The sequence below is a fragment of the Gossypium hirsutum genome, chromosome A01 (genome assembly GCF_007990345.1).
Source record: "Gossypium hirsutum isolate 1008001.06 chromosome A01, Gossypium_hirsutum_v2.1, whole genome shotgun sequence".
Classification (NCBI taxonomy): Eukaryota; Viridiplantae; Streptophyta; class Magnoliopsida; order Malvales; family Malvaceae; genus Gossypium; species Gossypium hirsutum.
In genome coordinates this window covers 113,534,991-113,555,225 of record NC_053424.1, presented here as the reverse complement: position 1 = coordinate 113,555,225, position 20,235 = coordinate 113,534,991, and the positions used below count along the sequence as shown (strand labels likewise).

Sequence of the window (20,235 nt, the reverse complement as noted above, 5' to 3'; positions counted from 1 at the left end):
CTTTTTTGATATGATTATCTTTGTAAGGAAATTTTACATTTTAACTAATTGTACCTTCTATAACCTTATTTTCTTTAATAAATAATAATAAGAATAATGGATCAAACAAAAGGTTTGTATGTTGTTGCCTTATTGAATTTGATGGGTGAAACTCATGAATTTTTTTATTTGATGTTTTCAGGATTTGGTATCATTGAATTCATTGCAAAGGAATGTGCTATTTATGTTGTCAACTTTTCTAGTTGGATTTTACTACAACATTTTTGGTGTTATCTTTTTGAATTGCTTCTCTTGTAATATGTTTTGTTTTGAATTGATCAAATAACTTTTTTTCAACTTAGTTTTTTATGATATTACAAATGCCTTCTTCAACTTTAAAACTCAACAATTCTCATGTTGAAATGTAAGTTTTATTAATTAGTTGGTTTTGTTTTATTTAATTTTATTGTTTGTTTGTTTAGTTAACATTTGCGAACGCTAAACGAATCAATCCTAAACACACCAAATAATAAACGAACCGAGTTTTAATATGATTTTAAAAATTTAAACAAATACGAACCAAATATGAACATGAACATGAACTTGAACAACTTCAAAAATAAACAAACGAACACAACCTTATTCGTTTGAGCCCGGTACATTAACACTTTTACTTACCACATTTTAAACAATACCAAATAATCATGTACTATATTCGTATGTATAGTTTTTTCCATGTATTCGTCCCTTCTTAAAAATGATTTCTTTGTATTTTAAATATGAAGAATATCAGTAATCTTAACACGAAACCAACTTTATCCTTTTCTTTTCTTTGTTTTCTTAAATCATGTTTTTTTCGAAATAGAAAAAAATCTATATACTATAAATAACATAGATAAATATGTAGAATGTGATACACCAAGTTTAAATTTGTGTTACACTTATATTTGACAAAAAAATTTAATCACCATTCCAAAAGAAAATAGTAATTAAACCCAATCATTTTAAATTGGAGACATTTTTAACTACTCATTTATTTTATTTAATTTCAAAATTAACATGGTATCGATGCTCACCATTTTCAAATATCAAGTGAAATTCGAAAAAAAGGATCTAAATAAAATTAAGTGTTTACGAGAATTTGTCACGTATATGATTATATTCTACCTTTTAAAAATTTTGTGCTATAATATTACCAACTTGAAAGCATTATTGTTAGTAGAGATAATCTTAAATATAGAACATAAAAAAGGTAAAAGTACTTATTAAGAGTCGGATTACAGTTTGTCCCTCTACTTAGAAAATGGGTAAGTTAGTCTATATACATTACATCAAAGAGCAATTTGATTTTTCAATTAAAAATGAGTCTTTGTACGTCAGAATGAGGCATATATGGCAATATCATATGTAATTGTTTAGTTATTCTATTAACAACGCTAATTTTTAACAATAAAAATGATAAAATTTTTATTAAAAATGTCCAATTTACCTTTTAATTTAACCAAGGTCGATGGAATTAGTCAGGGCCTACATGGGGGTCCTTTCATCCCATTTATGTGTGGATTTCTGTCGAGATTAATAATTTAAATAAAAGTGGTTAAATTTCAATCAGGTCCCCGTTTGTCTGGCAAGCTAACATGGGAGGAGCGCATTTTTTCAAGAAAATTGATTATTTTTGTTATAAGTAGATATCAAACCCAAATTCCCTTCACCCCTAAACCTAACGGCTATATTGTATAAATTATTCCAATCCTTAATTTCTTCACTAACCCCAACGGTCCATTCCCATTTTCCCACATTGTATTTGGCTGTTTCCCCACAAACCAACAAAAAACCAGCCTTTTCCTCCCCCCGCCGCATCCCTTTCCTTCCCCATTCTCCATTTATATTCCTGCCATTTTCTCATCTATACCGAATCTCTCTCTCTCTCTCTAAATTTCAACAATGGAAGCTGCTACTGCTAATCCTAATGATGTTCAAGTTCAACATGTTACTAAGAAATCGTCTGATGAGTTGCTGAGGAAGTTCGCTGAGCTCGATGATGATGATGGTGGAGGTAATAAGGGGGCGGCTTTTACGAAAGAGTTAAGGGTAATGGTGGTGAAACGGCGGAAAAGGAGTGGGTTTCCCAGGTCCAGAAGGGAATCATTAGGTCACTGTGAGAGTCCTTCCAACAATGGTACCACCGGCTTAGTTGAGCGGAAATGGCTTCTTCCTCCCCCCGCCACACGCCGGTCTACTTTTCTTAAGCAACTTGGGATCGGGAGGTCGCAGATAAGAGCTAGGGAAATCAGGAACAGGTCCATCTTTGGCACCATTGAGAAGGTACTCTTCGTTAATCCCTTGGTCAATTTATGGTTTTGGTCCCTCCATATTCTACTTAAATTTAAGATTTAGTCTGTTTTTTCTGTAATTTGGTATAATTTGATCACTCTTCTTTTATAATTGGGATAAAGTAATACGTAGTCCTTGAATTAGGTAAATTTCTCCAACTTGGTCCTTTAACTTTTTTTTTGTCCACCATCACCTAAAAATGCCACATCATCGCATAGACAAAAGTGAAAATTTTTCCCAAGTTTAGGACTAATATAGATAAAAAATAATTTAGAGACTAAATTAGAAAAAAATTAATAAATTTAAAGACTAAATATTGCTTTATCTCTTTATAATAGTATTATTATTTTTATATAAATAATATTATTTAATTCAAATAGTTAACATCTTTTCTTCTAATTAAAAAAAATCATAACTCTCGCCTTTATTTAATCAGAATAGTTAAGAATTTAATCATTTGTAAAATTAGAAAAATCAAATTAAAATCTATTTAACATTGTAAAGGGACCAAAATGAGAAATTGAATTGAATTTGTTATAAATTTCATTATTGTATGGTATATAAAATAATTTGCTATAAATTACATTGGTATCATATATAATATAATAATATTTAAAAAATAATAATTTGTTTTAATTATGGATGCAGACATGGCGCAAAACCATAGAAGGAGCTTCCAAAGTATTCATGGAGAAACATTATAATAGGCACAGGCGTTTGATTAATGATGTTGTCTAGCAATTTAGGCTAACCAATTTGTATATTGGCCATCATCAAACCATATCGATTACTATTTTAATATTTTTTATTCATTTATTTATTTTTGTTATCAACAAAATAAAATTAGTTTAATATCCAAACCAATCTTATTTATGAACATTATAATATGTATTTGATATTGTCTTTTAAGGATAATTCGCTTGTAACATATTTTTTAGGATTCAACAAATTTTTCTAAAACAAGAACTGGAATACCCAGAAATATTAAGCAAAGGAGAGAGTCATGCATGGGCCTAGAATTTCATGACTGCCCTAAAAGTTTTGCCATAAATCTCACTACACCATTCATAAAAGATGAAGAGTTTTGCTTATCTTTACATGTTTTATAGGAGGGACACAATTTTTATCATGCTCAATAAATGAACTAATGATTTGTTATGACCCATACAAACCCAATAGTATGAGTTGGGTTGACCAAATTCACTTTTGACTTCATATAATCAATTGATACAACTTCATATTTTTGTAATTCTTTTATCACATCATATCTTAGATAAATTATTGTTTTTTGAGTAAACCCTTTTGCAATTAATCTAGTTTTACATAGAATCACCACGTTTAAATTTCCTATTAGAAATTCATTTAAAATTGATGGGTTTGTGTCAAGAAGTATATCAACTAATATTTAATATTATTTTGTAAAATAAAATAAAATTATACTTTAATGTTGTTTTTTTCAAAAAAATAATATCAAATAACAAAATTACTTATTATTTTAGAAATACGCACAACATGTCATAAACCATAAGAATCAATTAAGTAAACAAAAGAATTAGCATTAATTATTTTAGAAATATTTTAGTAATATTTAATAGAAAAATTTATTAAATAAAATTTGAATTCAAATAAATTTAAAAGCAATTGGCTAATTACTGATTGCAATCGCTAGTTTAACTAAATGATTCTATTAACTGTTTATTTAAAAGTGGTTGGTAAAAACTTAATTTATAGTTGAAAGCTGATATGTGTAAAATGAAAAATAAGGGCATGATACATTTTATTGTTAAGTATTTATTTGTTTATAATACTTTAATTTTTATTGGGTGAAATTATTGAAATAAAAGACTATTAGCAAGGAATTAAAACATTTATTATGGAAATTAATTATTGAATATTTTTAAAATTTACTTTGGACTTTGGAGGAGAAAATGAAGATAAGAGAATATGGCAAAAGGAGTAATTTTTAAACAAGTATGGTCAGATATATCATTTCACATATCTCATTTCTAATCAACTGTGAAAAAAGTTACTAATCCATCTTTTTTTATTTTGGAGTTTTTAGCTTAACAAGCTTTTGCAAATCTTCATTCGCCGAATACTGCAATTATAGGGTTTGACTACTCAATCTTCCATTTATATCCAAATTAGTTAGAAAAAACCCAAAACTCTGTTTACCAAACACCCTCTATATATATATGCTATCAATAAATTATTTTATTTTTAACGGAATTCCAATTTAAATTATTAAATAAACCAGATACATAAATATAGTTGAATTGAAATAAAAGCCTACTAGTAGCATTTAATTATTTATCATGCACAAATAACTTTAATATCTCTTAATCTACATGTTGAGTCGCTTTTATTCTCCAAACTTGGGAGTCGATTCAGGCTGCAATCCAATTGAAAAATTTTCAAGCCCAATGGCATATTTTACTATTTATTTATTTATTAATAATATATTAAAATATAATATTTTAAATTAAGTTTATGTATTGATCACTAAATTTTAAAAAATTATAAAATGTCACTATATTATTCCACTGGGCTGTTAAAATTATTGTTGCATGGTTCTATCTCTTTACACCGTCTATATCAATCGAAAGCTTCTATTCCCTTTTTTTCTATAGTTCAATTTCTTTTTCATGAAATATTTTTGAACATCGTGAATCTGTTAATAAAAATTTAAACAACTTTCTTCTTTAATCTCTAACATTAACTATTAGATCAACTTAGATCTAACGTATGTTATTTTATTGGTCAATAGATATTGATTCATCGTACCGATTGTCAAATTGTTGCTTGGAGCTCACTAGCTAGATTTAAACTTAATAGCCCAATAATTTAAATAAAAACTTTTGAATAATTTGATAACCATTTGAGTGACCAAAATGTAAACTTATTAATAATTTAATCACTTTAGGTGCAATTTACCCAAAAAAAATAATTATCTAAATTCCACTTGACCAAAGTCTACCAAACTGAAGGAGCCAACCTAAGTTGGTGAACAGGTCCTTTAAGGCAGCCAATTGGTTAGAAAACGTGTAAAAATATGTATCATAAGCTCTATTGGTACTACCTTTGGATGATCCAATCAAGGATCGCAAGTTGTGAATCCTGTGGTGGTCCCAGCATTCATTTCTAGCTACTCTAGGCATTAATGTAGTGTAACCTAATCCCTCCGTTTACTTCGATCCGCCCCCCTCCCAAGTCCTTCTTTTCGGAAAAAAACAGACTTTCCCTTCCGTTTTTATTCGAACAATTGCAAAACGCTGAATACCTAAAATTTTGCACTAATTTCAATTTCCCCCATTTAGGGAAAAAAATCGTTTTTATTGTTCTTTTTTAAAAAAATGGAGAAAAACAAATCTTTCAAATACTCCTCTCAGGAGCCCGAATCACCTTATCCATGGAATGCCGAATTCGGAATCAGCAACGCAAGCGATCGGCGTTACGCGTTTTCGCGGCAATCATCGTTTAAACAGTCGATGAGAGATCCTCAAACGCCCAGCTTTTCCAATGGTTCCTCCAAGCCTTTCTTATCGAGGAATGTTTCAAGCATCGATATACCCCCAGGGTTTTACTCTGTTGACCATTCAACGGAAGGAAATTTCGATGCCAAAGGATCGGCTGATAAATTCTTGGTTTTCGATTCGGTTTTCTGGGTTTTTCGGGCTATGAGAACTGGTAATCGCCAAATGAAGAGGTTGCTGATTATGATTTCACTTAATGTGGCGTATTCTACGGCTGAGTTGGCGATTGGGCTCTTTACGGGTCGTATCGGTGAGATTCTGATATCTTTTATGCTTGGTTTTCGCATTTATATGCATAAATTGTGATTGTAGTTTTATCGGTTTGTGATTAAATTAGGATATTTATTTGTATACGAAAGAGTTTTGGCTAATAAATATGGACAAAGAACAGCTCAAGTATCAATTGGACATGCTATTTCTATGTAATAACGGTATTTGCTCGCTAATTAACTGCTTTTTAGCATTCTCAGCTATAATTTTCTTTCCTAGTTTTGATAGTTTGCAATTGAACTAAGCTTCTACCTGTGTTGACGCAAACTTTTATTTTTTTCCCCTCACTTTTTCAATTTTAAAATTTATTGTCGACTATAAACTAAAATGATCATATTCTATGGGTGCGCTTGGTTCAAGCAATGTAACATTCTTGGGGTAATGTGAGATTCCATAACAGGGTACTTGCATTTGGATTTCAAACATTATCCTGAGCTTGAGCTATTAATCATATTACATTTTGTCCATTGCATTCTGTCCAAAATATTACTTTTATAACAATTTACCATTTTTTTTGTCATTTTGGTCAAATTTGCTTTTAAAGCATAACAAGTAACATGTTTTAATAATAAAAGAACATATTTTTCTTATTTCTTTTCCCTGTCACTTTTAGTTTAAAGAAAACCCTAATTGCTTATCACTCCTTGATTCTAGTTTTTTTTTTTTTGAGAAAAGAGAATTGAAATTATTTTATTAGAGAAATGCATTCATTTATTAGTAAAATAGAATGCTATAAGCTTTCAACCTTTGTGTAGTAAACAATAAAAGAAAGCAAATTCTATAAGGATAATTTAGTAAAATATGCTTTTAGGTAATCTTACATTCCGTCCTGTCAATCAAATAGCAAAATCTTAAGTTCTACCCAAATAAACCAATCAGTGCAATGCAAAATACCCGGTAATATGTCAAGTAATCTCATTACCCAAGGTAATTTTGCATTCTGTGAACCAAACATCCCAAAGTATTACTATGGATGGCATGTATTCTTTATGGCTGTAAATGCTTTTATCTTCACAATTTTGTGATCCTATTTCTAAGTGTTCAATTGTTCTTTATTATTTTTTGAACAATTTGCTTTGAATTTGATGTCTTTAATTCTTTGTGTGAAATCGAGTATAATGCTTGAAAATATCATCCCTGGTTGAGTAAAATTCCTTGTTGATTTTAGTTTGTATCAGGTTTTTAGGATTCCTCGTTTTATAGTTACAGTTTTTTTCTGTTAATCATTTTGTTTCTATGCTTGTCTTTTCAGGTCTGGTATCTGATGCCTTTCATTTAACATTTGGCTGTGGTCTCTTGACGTTTTCATTATTTGCAATGGCTGCTTCTCGGAGAAAGCCTGATAGTGTTTATACTTATGGGTGAGATCATAGAGGTTTCAATATGTCATGAGATAACGTTGGTTCAGTTTATTGGTATTTCTTGGAGTTCTTGAGCTTATTAAAAATTTCCAGAAAGTATTTATTTCCTTGGTTCTGATTTAAGTTTAATTATTCTCAAATATGCTTTTTACTTGAAGTTACGCCTCTTACTAAGATTATTTCTTTTATCAAGCACATAGCCAATGTTAACACAGTTACATTCACTATTATTCACTGGCCTGACTGATTCATTTGCTGTTTCCCAGTTATCTATTATTTTCCTTTTTCATCAGTTATTTGTGGCAAAGGCATAATTTAATTGGTAGTCATTATCTCTCCTCTAAAAAGGGCATCTCAATTGCATATCGTCCAACCCCCAAAATCACTTATGAAATGACAAAGGAAAATTTTCCTTTTCAAATTATTTTCTGGAGATTATATTGATAGTTCTACATGAATGCTAATAACTGTAAAAAATTTCATTATCAGGTACCAAAGACTTGAAGTATTGTCTGCTTTCACCAATGCTGTAAGTATTTGTTTATTTGCAACATTCTTTTTGTCAAAATGTTGCGTTCAAGTTTTAGTCTCAGTTTGTACCATGTTTATGTTATGGTTTCATTTTAGTGAAGTTGAAGTGCAATAACTTAGGAAAAGGATGAGATAAATTGTCCCTTAAAATCCCAGCTGCTGTTTGCTAGAAATCACTTGGTATTAATCATGTTGGTATAGACATCCATCTCCGACATTTGAATTTCAAAGTTTAAATTGATAGTAGAACTAGATATTTGTTGTCTTTTGGATAATCCATATAAAAGCTAGATAAAATATACTTTTATTTCACTCAAAGCTTACCTTCACTGTTTAAGATGTAATAGAAAAAGTGAAAAATATTTACAGTCAATATATGCAAAATTAGGAAACTACATTAAATGATAACTCATAATTTAAAACTGCATGGGAAATGGTAAGTCATAAGTTTAATTGTTGGCTTGCACTGTTCTGTTGAGCTGCTGTCAAGTCCATGTAGCTATTATAATTGATTTCTGTTTCTTGTTCTCTTCTGCTTTACAAATAGTTCTAGTTCTTTTAAATATTTCAGCAATTTTATTTTGTTGATTCTGTTTTACTTACATAAAATGGGTTAACATCTTGATATTTTTGATTTTGCTGCATGTTTAGACAGCTATTTCTATTGTTCTTGTCATTCTCCTTAGCTGTGGAAGCACTTCACGCTTTTATCCAAGATGAATCAGAGCACAAGTAAGTCATCATTCCCTTGATTGGTAGTACGGTGGTAAATATTAGTAAGTTGTTAGATATTTAATCTAAATTTTTTTATGATTAAAAGGAAAAAAAAACTGAAAAATGTTTACTAACTTTTTTTTCTTTTTGTTGGTTATAGACATTATTTGATTGTTTCGGCTGTGACAAATCTTTTGGTGAATCTCATGGGTGTTTGGTTCTTTAGAAATTATGCTCGAGTCAATCTTGGTAAGTTAGATGTTACATTTGAAATTAAAATGAGAATGCTTATGAGGTTCAGGATGGAGCAATGGATTAGCCTTTTACTTTTAATTTAGGAAGATGGACCCAGCCATATGCAATTGCTTTTTAAAGTGTATATCAAATAATAATTTTAGCAAAAACCATCATCAGCTTAGTGCTTTTACGATGTTAAGGGGGTTGCAAGTAGTGCTCTTTGTTTTGGGGTTGATGAATGTGTAGAGTAGTGACTTCAGTCTGATATCAATTTATTGTGAACTTTATGCTAAGAAGAAACATTGTGGGGTTACATACAGCGATGATAGATGTTTGCCATGCCTGTATGATTTTTCACTTTGCTTTTGTTCATGCTAGTATGTGTGCTTGCTTATCTGTTGTCAGTGGAAGTGTTCGAACTGACACAACTATGTTATGTTTAAAGCATTACAATATGTTTTATCATGATATGAGAACCTAGAGCTTAATAAGGTTATGATTGCCACAATTTGAAATATGAGCTTGGGATTGTTTGTGTTTCTTATATGTATATTTTCTTGCAGTATACAGGAAACCTGAAGATATGAATTACCACTCAGTTTGCCTGCATGTTCTTGCAGATTCCGTTCGCAGGTGTGCCAGTTGTCCTGTCTCTATATATGCATTACTTTTTTCTCTCATCATGTAAATTGTCTTAAACTTCTGAACATTTGTTTTTCTTTTTTCTTTTTTTTTTTCTCAGTGCAGGTTTGATATTGGCATCCTGGTTTCTCTCTCTTGGGTAATTTCTTGCTTCAATTTTAAATTAACTGCTAGTGAAGAAACAAGCCAGATGTCAACTATTCTGCTCCTTCAAACAAAAACTTGGCTTGTTCCTCTGTTTTCCCCCTTGTTCTTTCTTCATTTTGTCTTATTTTTCTTCCCCATCTTGCAGCGTTAATAATGCAGAAGTTCTGTGCTTGGGACTAGTTTCGGTGGCAGTCTTTATGCTTGTCATGCCTCTATTTAAAGCTAGTGGTGGTGTCTTGCTTCAGATGGCACCACCCAATATTTCATCTTCAGCCTTGGCCAAATGCTGGTGGCAGGTGTTTGCCTTTACCTTCTCTATTTTTATGCAATTTCTTGTCAAATATACACACCTTTCTTTTGTGATCTATAATTTAATTTTCTATCTTGTTTAGATTAAGTCCCACGAAGATGTTATAGAAGTTTCTCAAGCTCGGTTTTGGGAACTAGTGCCTGGTCATGTTGTTGGATCCCTTTCACTTCAGGTATTTTACTGTTAATCTCATGCCTTTCCAAAATGTTTTTAATCCATTGTTGGATGTTTAATGCTACATTTCTTATCGACACTTTGAGCAGGTGAAGAAAGAGATGGATGATCGGCGGATACTAGAGTATGCGCATAATTTGTACCATGAATTGGGAATGCATGATTTGACAGTGCAAACTGATTATGCATGAACTTTATCCCCCTTTACGCTCGTTTTTTCATTGTATTTATGAGATTGGTGATGGGAAAAGAACCTTGTATTGTAGTCATTTTGTCATCCCAAATGGAAAGATTATGACTAGGGGGGGATCTTCTTCTTGGGTCAAATTGACCGTTCAAAAAGCAATATTTCATATTAATTTATATTATTTCTCTAATTAAGAAATTTTGTGGGGTTTCATCTGTTGGCTTTTATTATTTGTTTTTCTCTTTCTTCTCATAGATTTGGCTTTAGTTTTGGACTTAAGTCTTGCCATCAATTTTTCCTTATCTCAACTCCTGTTTATAACAATGGCATGTATTGAGCTTCAACTCGCTTATGATAACCCTTGTATAATTTTGTCTTGTGTGAGATCATAATAGTTAATTGAACTTGACATGTTTGTACGGGATTCTGAAGCTTCCCCTGTTTTACAAGTATGTATTGCAATTCCTTTAATCATATATGATCTTACAGTTATGATGGGGAAAGAGAAGAAATGATGAAGCTACATTATGTGATAGAATAATAGGACTGTTGCAGTTTAGATATAAAAAATGTTCTTATCTCAACTTCCTGTGTCATCAACCGCGTCACTTTCTTCCACTATTCATCATTTTTCTTGACAATTTTACTGTTATCACTAAAAATATTATGGAGGTTAAGAGTCGGATTATATTTTACTTTTCTATAAATCCATTCATTTTTACTGTTACAAAATTAATAGCATGAGGTGTATGCGACACTTCACGAATAATTGTGTAGTTATTCTATCAGTTACACCAAGTTTTAATAGTAGAAATGGATGAAAATTTTAACAGAAATGATCAATTTATTTCTCTTTAGTTTAATATATAGGGATTAATTTGTCCATCTATAGAAAACATGAGAGTGATAGTTGAAGAAAATCCTTGTGCACATGGATTTCTAAAAGGGAACATGAAGATATATACAAGTTAAGGAGACATTTGTATTTGAACATTTGATGAGATATAATCGAATAATAATGACAAAATAAAAGTACCCCATCGACAAAAAGAAAAGGTTGGAGTATTCTGGTATAGTAATATTGCAGAACTGAGTAACAGTGATTAGCTAAGGTGGATCATCTTCCATCGACCTCAGAAAATGTACTGAATTGGGATTGGGATCCGGTGAGAGAATAATCTGACTCGGTGAAAACAGGGGGCACTGCAGGCCACACAAATGAAGGCCTTTCTAGTGGCACCTGTGGTGGATCCATTTCCCCTGCAAGAACCGCCGAAACAGTCTTCATTGATGGCCTGAAATGTGGGTTCGGATGGCAACAGGCTAAACCCAATATAAGTGCGGATTCCACTTCTTTTTCCGCAAAGTCTCGATCCAAATTCGAATCCGCAGCATCTGTAATCCTTCCTTTGCTATAATATTCCCATAGCCAATTCACAATGCTGTTGTTATAATTACTCAACTCACTCTGATTACCAAGCTTCCTTCCACATACAACTTCAAGGAGAAGCACACCATACGAATAAACATCGGTTTCAACCGTCGCTCTGCTTATAAGAAATGTTTCCGGTGCCATATAACCAGGAGTGCCTGCGATCTCTATCGTTGAATGGTGCGTTTTTTCTCTTTGTTGAATCGTTCTTGCCAATCCGAAATCTCCCAATTTAGCATTGAACTCCGAATCCAACATTATGTTGCTACATTTTACGTCCCGATGAAGCACCCTTTTCTCACACCCATTGTGAAGATAATCAAGTGCCTCAGCCACCCCTTGTATAATGATGAGCCTAGTTTCCCAACTGAGATTTGGTTGATTTGATTCACCTTTCCCTGTTTTCTCATCATAGAATATGAACTTATCAAGGCTTCCATTCGGCATGTATTCATACACAAGGAGGAGTTCTCGGTTCTCATAGCACCATCCAATTAGCTTCACAAGATTCTTGTGGTTTAAGTTACCAATTGTGGTAACCTCAGCTATGAATTCTTGGTTACCTTGATGTGATTTCTTGGACACCCTTTTCACAGCTATTTCTTTTTCTTTCCAAACCCCTTTGTAAACTGTCCCAAATCCACCTTTCCCAAGCTTGTTTTTGTGATTAAAATTGCCTGTTGCTCTTTTCAGTTCTTTTAGTTTAAACCTTCTTGGAGCAGTAGAGCTCTTAATATGAGCTTCTATATTTGCATACCCTCTTTCCAAATCATCCTTTTTGGATCTCCTCCTCCAATAAATCCCAAGCCCCAAAATCAAACCCAGAACGAGAATTGGGATAACAATCCAAACCCACAATAGATTTGAATCATCCCCAACATCATCACCATGGAATTCCCAAGCTCTTACACAGTTCAACTCTGTGAAGTTTCCAGTTGAAGCTGAGAATCCCACATGAACAGTTTCAGGAAGAAACGAGGAGAGATCCACAGGCACTGATAATACTGGATTACTACTTTGGGTCTCGCTTCCATTAGAAACGAAAACAATCATGTTTTTGCCATCGTATTGAACAACGGCCCGTACATCGACCCCCATGGAAAGGTTAATCCCATAGCCACTCAATGATTGCTGTTCAATTGAATAACAGCTATTAATATCCAAGCCAACATGGTTACCGTCAGGTTCTTCTTCATAACTCTTCCTAGTGTCGAACTCCACGCCGACGATCCTAGCTCGAGAGGTTCCATTGGTGGTTGCATTGACTATGCCGAGCCATTGGCCGAAGCTCTCCTGTGGGACATTAGAATCTGCACTTAGCACAAAGGCTAAACCTTCCCCAACCTCTGGTGAATCTTTGTTACTGATATTAATAACGAAAGTTGTGTTGAAAGATGCTATTTTTCCTTTCTTTTTGCTCCACAGCTTGAATTTCTTCCCATAGAATGCCCTGCCTGGTGTGTTTTTAATATCACCATTAAGATCAGGTGTGATTTGGATGGCATCTCTGAAAATAGTTGAATTCTTACTCAGCAACAAATCTTTTCTGTTCTCTTCTTCGAAATCTGAAAACTTGAAATCAAAACACTGCACTTTAATGCAAGAAACTACGATTATGATTGCCAGAAGCAGCAGGTCGACTATCGGCAAAGTTGCCATATAGCATGTGAGCTCAAGAGAGATTGCACTGAAAATTAATGGAGGAATTTTTCTGGGATAAGAATTTGGTTAATTTCAGGGATGAAGACAAGATAGATGGTGTAACTTCCTAGAAATTTAATGCAACTTTGGTGAAGTTTGAGATTCTATGACTTTAAGGAAACCACTTGTTATTTGTCACCTGTATTCCACTAGGAAGAAAAAAGGCTTTATTTCATTTTTCCCTTTAATTTAAGATGTAATTTTATACTCCTTCAATAAAATTAGAAGATATCAAAATACTTTAAAAAGATCCCCCCAACTTTTTGAATTACAGCTAATTTTTTTTTCAAATGTGTTCACATTTTCTAAAATTATTAAATAGAGATAAGTATTTTAACGCGTTTAAACTCATATCTTCCTATACTAATAATAATATCAATATCAATCGAGTTAAAACTCAATCAACGAAAAATTTAACTTTTATAAAAGTAACTTCCAGATAAATCTTAATTTGGGCATTTAATGTTTTTAAAATAAACAATACTTTTTAATAAGAAAATATCATCTTTAATCATATATAAATTTACACAACATAAATTTAAACAATACTAAAATATAAATATTTTAAAATTACTCATAGTCTCTCCTCAACATATAAATAGAATGATAATGCACTTCAATACATTTGAACTCACATTTTCCTGTATTAACAATAATATACATGTCAATCGAACTAAGACTCAATTAACTATTATTATTAATGAATTTTAAAAAATAAATCCACTCATTCATTAATATTTGTTATGATGGGAGTTTGCACTTTTGTGGTTAATGATGGGCATTTAAAAAAGGAATATATGCAGTGCAAGGATATATCTAAAATTAAGGACTTGATTGACAAAGAATAAAGGCATCCTTTTCCTTTCATCAACACATTCAAATTTTGATTGCTGGCCGCCCCAAAACAACGCGTAATTGTTGGGGTCTTTTTCATTGTTAATGCCATATATTGACCCCTTTATTGGATTCACGTGTTTCATTAATCTATAAATAAGTAAAGACGACCAACTCTTCTTCTAATCAACCTCCAAATTTCGTTGCAAATGCCAATTTTCAAACTTAAAAAAAATCATTTTGACTGATATCTATAAAATGTTTTGGTGCGTAGTTTGAGTTTGACTCATATTAATTGCATCATTATTAGGGCTTTATCTTTTTTTTTGTAATTCTAAAAAAAAAAACCAATCATTTTAAAAAATTCAATTCACGATCATAATTAATTGAATTAAAATACGAAGAAAGTTGGTGCTTTCCATTGATTTAGTTTTACATGTTAGAAAGTTTATATTAATAGTTTGTAGGATTAAATTTAACAAATGGTTCTAATAATAATATATTGTTATGTAGTTTATAAGTTTGATTAGCGAAACGGTTCACTATCAGAGTAAGTATGACTATTAGAAATAGTCTAAATTGAGAATACATTTTACTAGACTCAAGTTAAATTTATGGATTTATTCACTTATGATGTTAATAGTCTGACTTACATTAATTCTAAATAAATGAATGATCATGTTTGTATGTTGGGCAAGTAGAATGTTGAGTATATTGAGTGCATGACTTTTGTATGGCATGACATAACTTACAAAAGTAGAATTCATAGCTTGAATAAAAAGTAAATAATATCTCTCGTTGACATTGTGTGGATTGTGAAAATGGAACATGGTCATGAGTCATTTGTCTAGGATGAATGATTAATCATTATTGATTGTAAGTAATAATAATTTTTATCACGGAAGATACAATCGCGACCATAAGATAAAATGAATTGAATTAGGTGAACGGTTTTAATCTAAAAGGATTACGGATTAGCTTTCATGATGGTATATAATAAGGATATTAATTATAACTTTTACTCGATTGACTCCTTAACTAAATAATTTTATAACTAATAGAAAAATAGTCAAAACTTAATTATAAATTATTTAAACTCCAATTATATATGCCCGATCGATCATTCTGTTAACTCATCGTAATTTCATCTTTATTGCATAATAAGAATTGATTGAATCTATAATGAAAATGATGTATGATAAATAAATTATATGAGCCACTCTTTATAATAAATTCATTTCTTAAGAAGTTAATAGATTATTTAGAAATTAATTTAATTTTTGAGTATTATTTAATTAATTAAATAATGGGTTTAAAGTGAGAATTAAATTATTAGTCATTGTAGTTATATTTCATGTAGGGAGTTAAATTAAATTTGCATAGATTGTAAAGTATTTATAATTTTAACGTGAATAGATTGGATTGTATAAATTATTTAATTGAATTAATTGATTTTAAAAATAATTATCTTATGGATAGAAAATCAGATTGAATAATTATATGAATTTGTTTTATTTTTTAATCTAAAATCAAGAAGGGATAGCACATATAATTAACTTCAGCATGAACTGGCTCGATTAACTCATCAAAGATTAAGCGTCGCAACACACGAGGGGAATACCTTTTTGTTGGGTATGGGTCCCACTATGTGGGAAAAACCCATATTTTCTGCCACAATATTTTGCCTTCTTTTTGGTTTTGTCAAAAGCCAATTTTTTGGCCTTTTAACGTGGGAGTGGGCAGCATTCTTAATTGAGAGCAAAATTCTCAATTACATCCAGAGAGAAACAGAGAGTGAGATTGAAGCTCGTTGGAGAAAAAGAGAGAATAGAAAAATCAGTTTTCAAGCTTGGTGCAGCAGTGATCAACTCTTCGATCGAAGGTCCATCCGTGGTTCGATTGAGCTGATTTTTGGACAGCAGCTAGGCGATAAGGTGTTCTTGACTTTGTACGGTCGGATTTTTCATCCGAGTCTTTTAGCGTCGGAAATACCCATTTTTCAGCAGCTGCGTTTTTTGGTGATGTTCTCTCATTTTTCTCTCTTTTGCTAAAGATTACATATTGTTAGCCTTGTCGGAGTTGGATGCTTGTTGTAGGCTTGATATTGTGATCTTGTAGCCGAACATTTGATGATAGTGGAGCTCTTTATCGGACTCTAAAGTCCCGTGGCTTTTACCCTTGATTTAGAGGGGTTTTCCACGTAAAAATACCGGTGTCTCTATTTATTTTTATTGTGGTTGCATTAGTTGATTTGTGGTTGATTAAGGTTGCTAGAGAACATATCTTGTGCTATTGTGCTTGCCATAATTTTTGACAGGAGTTATAGGGAGAGAAAGAACACCGGTTGTGCTTTCGCTTTGTTTCGGTTGTTCGGTTTCTTCCCAACACTTTTGTGCCGTCGAATTCCCCTTTTAGAGCCTTCAAAGGTCTTGATTTTTTATTAAATAATTATTTTTATGAACTCTTTTCAATTTTTTTCTATAAATATGTAATCGAATTTTATATGTTTTGTTTTGTTTTTTTTGTTAAAAGAAATATAAAACATATAAAAAAATAAATTTATAATGTTTATTTGATCGAATTAACCAAACTAATAATAGCCTAATACATATTGTATATAATATTATGGGTAATTTACAAAAATAGTCACTTTTGTTTGCCTCAGGTTACATTTTAGTCATTTATGTTTGAAATGTTACGTTTTAGTCACTTATGTTACTATTTTGTTACGAAGTGATCCCTCTACCGTTAAGTTCTGTTATCTCTCTAGCCATAATCCTACGTCGCAGTCCAACTAGATTTTAGATGCCAACTTAGATTTTTAAATGGGATGAAAATAGATTTTTAATTAAAAATTTATTTAATTAAAATTTTTAAACCTAAACCTTAACTAAAAAATCTGTTCATCTTTTCTTTTTAATTTTTTAAATTTTTTTCAGTCTCTTCTTTTTTTTCAATGGTTTTTTTTCATTTGATTGGAAAAACTATTATTAAGATCAAAATAGTTGAAATCAAATTGACTACTTCATAAAGATGGATTCAATGGATGGTTCAGGTATGTCTTCTTTGCATTCCTCTATCTCTTTTATTCAATAATGAGAAATAAAAGATTAGATTTTTTATTATTTAATGAAAACCCTAAATTAAAATTCTTAATATGAATATTAACAACTAAAAGAATTTCAAATCAGAAAAAAAAGGGATACCTGATAATACTCTAAAATGACGTGTTTTTATATATTAATCATGTGTTTATTTTGAGCTTGAGCCTACTAATTTGAGCTATTTATGTCTTTTTATCTTTTAGGGACTAAATTGGAGGTGAAAAGTAAATTCAAGGGAAAAAGCGTCAATTTGGAGATTAAATGGGCCAATATGCAACGTGGGACAAATATGGTGCCAAAAGTGCGAACATGGAAGGCACAAGGACTTAAAAGCAAATAGAAGAGATTTTATTTTGGAAGACTCTATTTTATTTTATTCTATTAGGATAATTAATATTAAGATAATTATTAGGATTATTCAAATTTAGGATTTTATTTTAATTATCTTTGTTTATCTTTAATTAAATGTATTTATCTTTTTAGAATTTAAGTTCAATTAGACTATCTCCCTAGCACTATAAATAGGGGGTGAAGTGACTCTATTTGGGGTATCTTTTTCTGTAAACACTCTCCCCCAAAAGTCTTTTGTTCTTTCATATTTCTTTTCAATAAAATTTCTTTTTCCATATTTTTATTTATTTGCTTTCCCTCCATTATCATGAGCCACTAAAAAACCCTTCTAGCCAAAAGTTGTCAATATTTCCCTAAAAAGGGTTCTTGAGGCCTAGAATCCGTACTTAGCCTTCTCGCCAAGTATTCATCGTTTCTCCGCACTACGGGCTGACGCTTCCGTCCATGGCCCTTAAGAAGTAAGCTTTTCAGCATATGCAAAGGCGGCCGCTTTGTATGTTTTGGAAGGACTGCATAGTCGGTTCGTTAACTTACTGCGTCAGAGGTTGGCGAGCCAAAGAGACAAAATGGCGTGGGATTCGCCATTGAGAAGCATTGATCTAGCATAGATTACTGGCTAGAGTCAGGTTTCCTAAAAATCGTAAGTCTAATCTTTGGAGCTGGTGGTCGTAGGCGTCCTCTTCCACTATAACTGGCTTACTCGAGTCGAGAAGGATCATCCAAAAGCCAAGGATTGAGCCCAAGGCGAAATGAGACAACCGGAGGCTGGAACTTTCCCATAAGAATTTCTTTTCACTTAAAACTCTCTTTATTATTTTTATTATTTTCGTAATCATAATTTCAGTAAACTTTAAAATCTGTTTTAATTTTATTTTCGCTTCCAAAATCAATTCTTAAAATCTATTTTTTTTATTTTTTCCAGGAACGCAGGTTTTCTTGGGCACAATTCTGCCCAGGATTTCGAGAAACAAGCATTCGTATAATCCGGTTCCTGAGGATTCGACCCTACTTTCCCTTTACTATTCTTTTTCTATTTTTATTATTTTACAGGGAATAGGTTATTTTTGGTGCTCTCAACGACCGCATCAAAACCTGATATGAAATGTGTAAGACTATGTTTGAAAGATACCATGGCAACCTGATATGAAATGTGTAAGACCATGGTTGAAAGATACCATGGCAACGTGACATGAAAAGAATAAGACCATGGTTGAAAGATACCATGGCAACATGACAGAAAATGAGTAAGACCATAGTTGAAAGACACTATGGCATCACGTCAAAGATAAATAAGATCGTGGATGGGAGACGCTATGACATCTGTTGAACAATTGATATTCAGGTAAAATGTATCAGATGACGAATGGTTATATGAAATGGTTGTGTGAAATGTTTACAAGAACTGGTCATATGGAAATATATGTACAAAAGCGTTGTATGAAATAATTATGAAAATGGATAAACGAAATAAGTATAAGTAAATGGAATATAATTTATGTTAAGTTTGATATAAGCTATTACCAGAATAAATATACATAAAATATATGGAAATGATGGATCATAAAATATTGATATAATGAAATGAATGATATATGCTTGTGAAGAAATGGTAAGAGCATGATATGTTTCATGACATGTACATATATGATTATCTTTGATATGTTGATACAAGGAAATTATGTAAGTTGAGACTATTATTAAACTCAAGTGCGACATGTCGAGAAAATAGATATATCAATGTTGAATTTATATGAGATATGTGCAAGTATACTAACAATGTTGTTGTTTGATGCTTATACAAGTGCCAAACTGTTGATTGAATGGTAATATATTTATTTTATATGATGCATTGAACCGGTAAGTATTTTAATTTTTTTAGGTGATCTGCAAATGGTAGTAATGCTCTGAAACCCTATTCTGGCAGCGGATACGAGTTAGGGGTGTTACATTCGTTCTTCCAATATGATCCTATTTTATCTCATGGTAACTATTACATCTTCCTTCATGAAAAGTCAATTACTATTAAATAGTAATCAAGTTGTTCGTCACAAAAATGAACGCCCCGTGACTATATTTACTTTTTATCAACTATGTAATGCCAATGAGAGGATATCATTTACCCATATTTTGGGTTATGAATTCCACTTTCTGAATGACACTACATATTGCAGAAGTCATATACCCAACGCACCAGCTTTCGATTCTTTATCTATTCAAACTCAGACTTTTTCTTACGTCAAAGTATACGAGTCACACATATATAGTCCGTCATCCACATTAGGTATGCCACACTATGAACTTCAAAAGTGAATAAATCCATAAACATATTTAATATATATTCTACTTGGGTCATGTTCGATGTCCAGTCAGTCACATCTATATGTCTATCTTCTG

At 31.6% G+C, this 20,235-nt stretch overlaps 3 protein-coding genes across 4 annotated transcripts; 2 read left to right on the top strand and 1 right to left on the bottom strand.

The window, feature by feature from the left end:
- The first annotated feature begins 1,695 nt into the window (after window positions 1-1,695).
- LOC107948286 (uncharacterized) lies at window positions 1,696-3,228 on the top strand. Its single transcript, XM_016882778.2, has 2 exons — window positions 1,696-2,304; window positions 2,962-3,228. Exons 1-2 carry the CDS (start codon window positions 1,924-1,926, stop codon window positions 3,049-3,051), a joined length of 471 nt encoding a protein of 156 aa, XP_016738267.1. The 5' UTR covers window positions 1,696-1,923; the 3' UTR covers window positions 3,052-3,228.
- A 2,171-nt stretch (window positions 3,229-5,399) lies between these two features.
- Window positions 5,400-10,609, top strand: LOC107947789 (metal tolerance protein C2). Of its 2 annotated transcripts, XM_016882312.2 has the most exons (10): window positions 5,400-6,096; window positions 7,369-7,477; window positions 7,967-8,006; window positions 8,664-8,740; window positions 8,883-8,971; window positions 9,523-9,592; window positions 9,702-9,740; window positions 9,894-10,044; window positions 10,141-10,230; window positions 10,322-10,609. In XM_016882312.2, the coding sequence occupies exons 1-10, from the start codon at window positions 5,667-5,669 to the stop codon at window positions 10,421-10,423; spliced, it is 1,197 nt and encodes a 398-aa protein (XP_016737801.2). In that variant the 5' UTR covers window positions 5,400-5,666; the 3' UTR covers window positions 10,424-10,609. The 2 variants fall into 2 exon arrangements, 1 of the variants encoding a protein (XP_016737801.2); XR_005927230.1 differs by lacking the exon at window positions 10,322-10,609 and having other exon boundaries at window positions 5,506-6,096; window positions 9,707-9,740.
- Window positions 10,610-11,329: 720 nt separating this feature from the next.
- Window positions 11,330-13,743, bottom strand: LOC107948287 (probable L-type lectin-domain containing receptor kinase S.5). The gene has a single exon (XM_016882779.2). The coding sequence runs from the start codon at window positions 13,508-13,510 to the stop codon at window positions 11,537-11,539; it is 1,974 nt and encodes a 657-aa protein (XP_016738268.1). The 5' UTR covers window positions 13,511-13,743; the 3' UTR covers window positions 11,330-11,536.
- Between the last annotated feature and the right edge of the window lie 6,492 nt (window positions 13,744-20,235).

Excerpts from the sequence above, each read along its gene's own strand:
- LOC107948286 (XM_016882778.2), top strand. The coding sequence starts at position 1,924 with ATGGAAGCTGCTACTGCTAATCCTAATGATGTTCAAGTTCAACATGTT. Across the intron at positions 2,305-2,961 it reads TCTTTGGCACCATTGAGAAG|ACATGGCGCAAAACCATAGA; the intron begins GTACTCTTCGTT and ends TTATGGATGCAG.
- LOC107947789 (XM_016882312.2), top strand. The coding sequence starts at position 5,667 with ATGGAGAAAAACAAATCTTTCAAATACTCCTCTCAGGAGCCCGAATCA. Across the intron at positions 6,097-7,368 it reads GCTCTTTACGGGTCGTATCG|GTCTGGTATCTGATGCCTTT; the intron begins GTGAGATTCTGA and ends TTGTCTTTTCAG. Across the intron at positions 10,231-10,321 it reads TTGGATCCCTTTCACTTCAG|GTGAAGAAAGAGATGGATGA; the intron begins GTATTTTACTGT and ends CACTTTGAGCAG.
- LOC107948287 (XM_016882779.2), bottom strand. The coding sequence starts at position 13,510 with ATGGCAACTTTGCCGATAGTCGACCTGCTGCTTCTGGCAATCATAATC.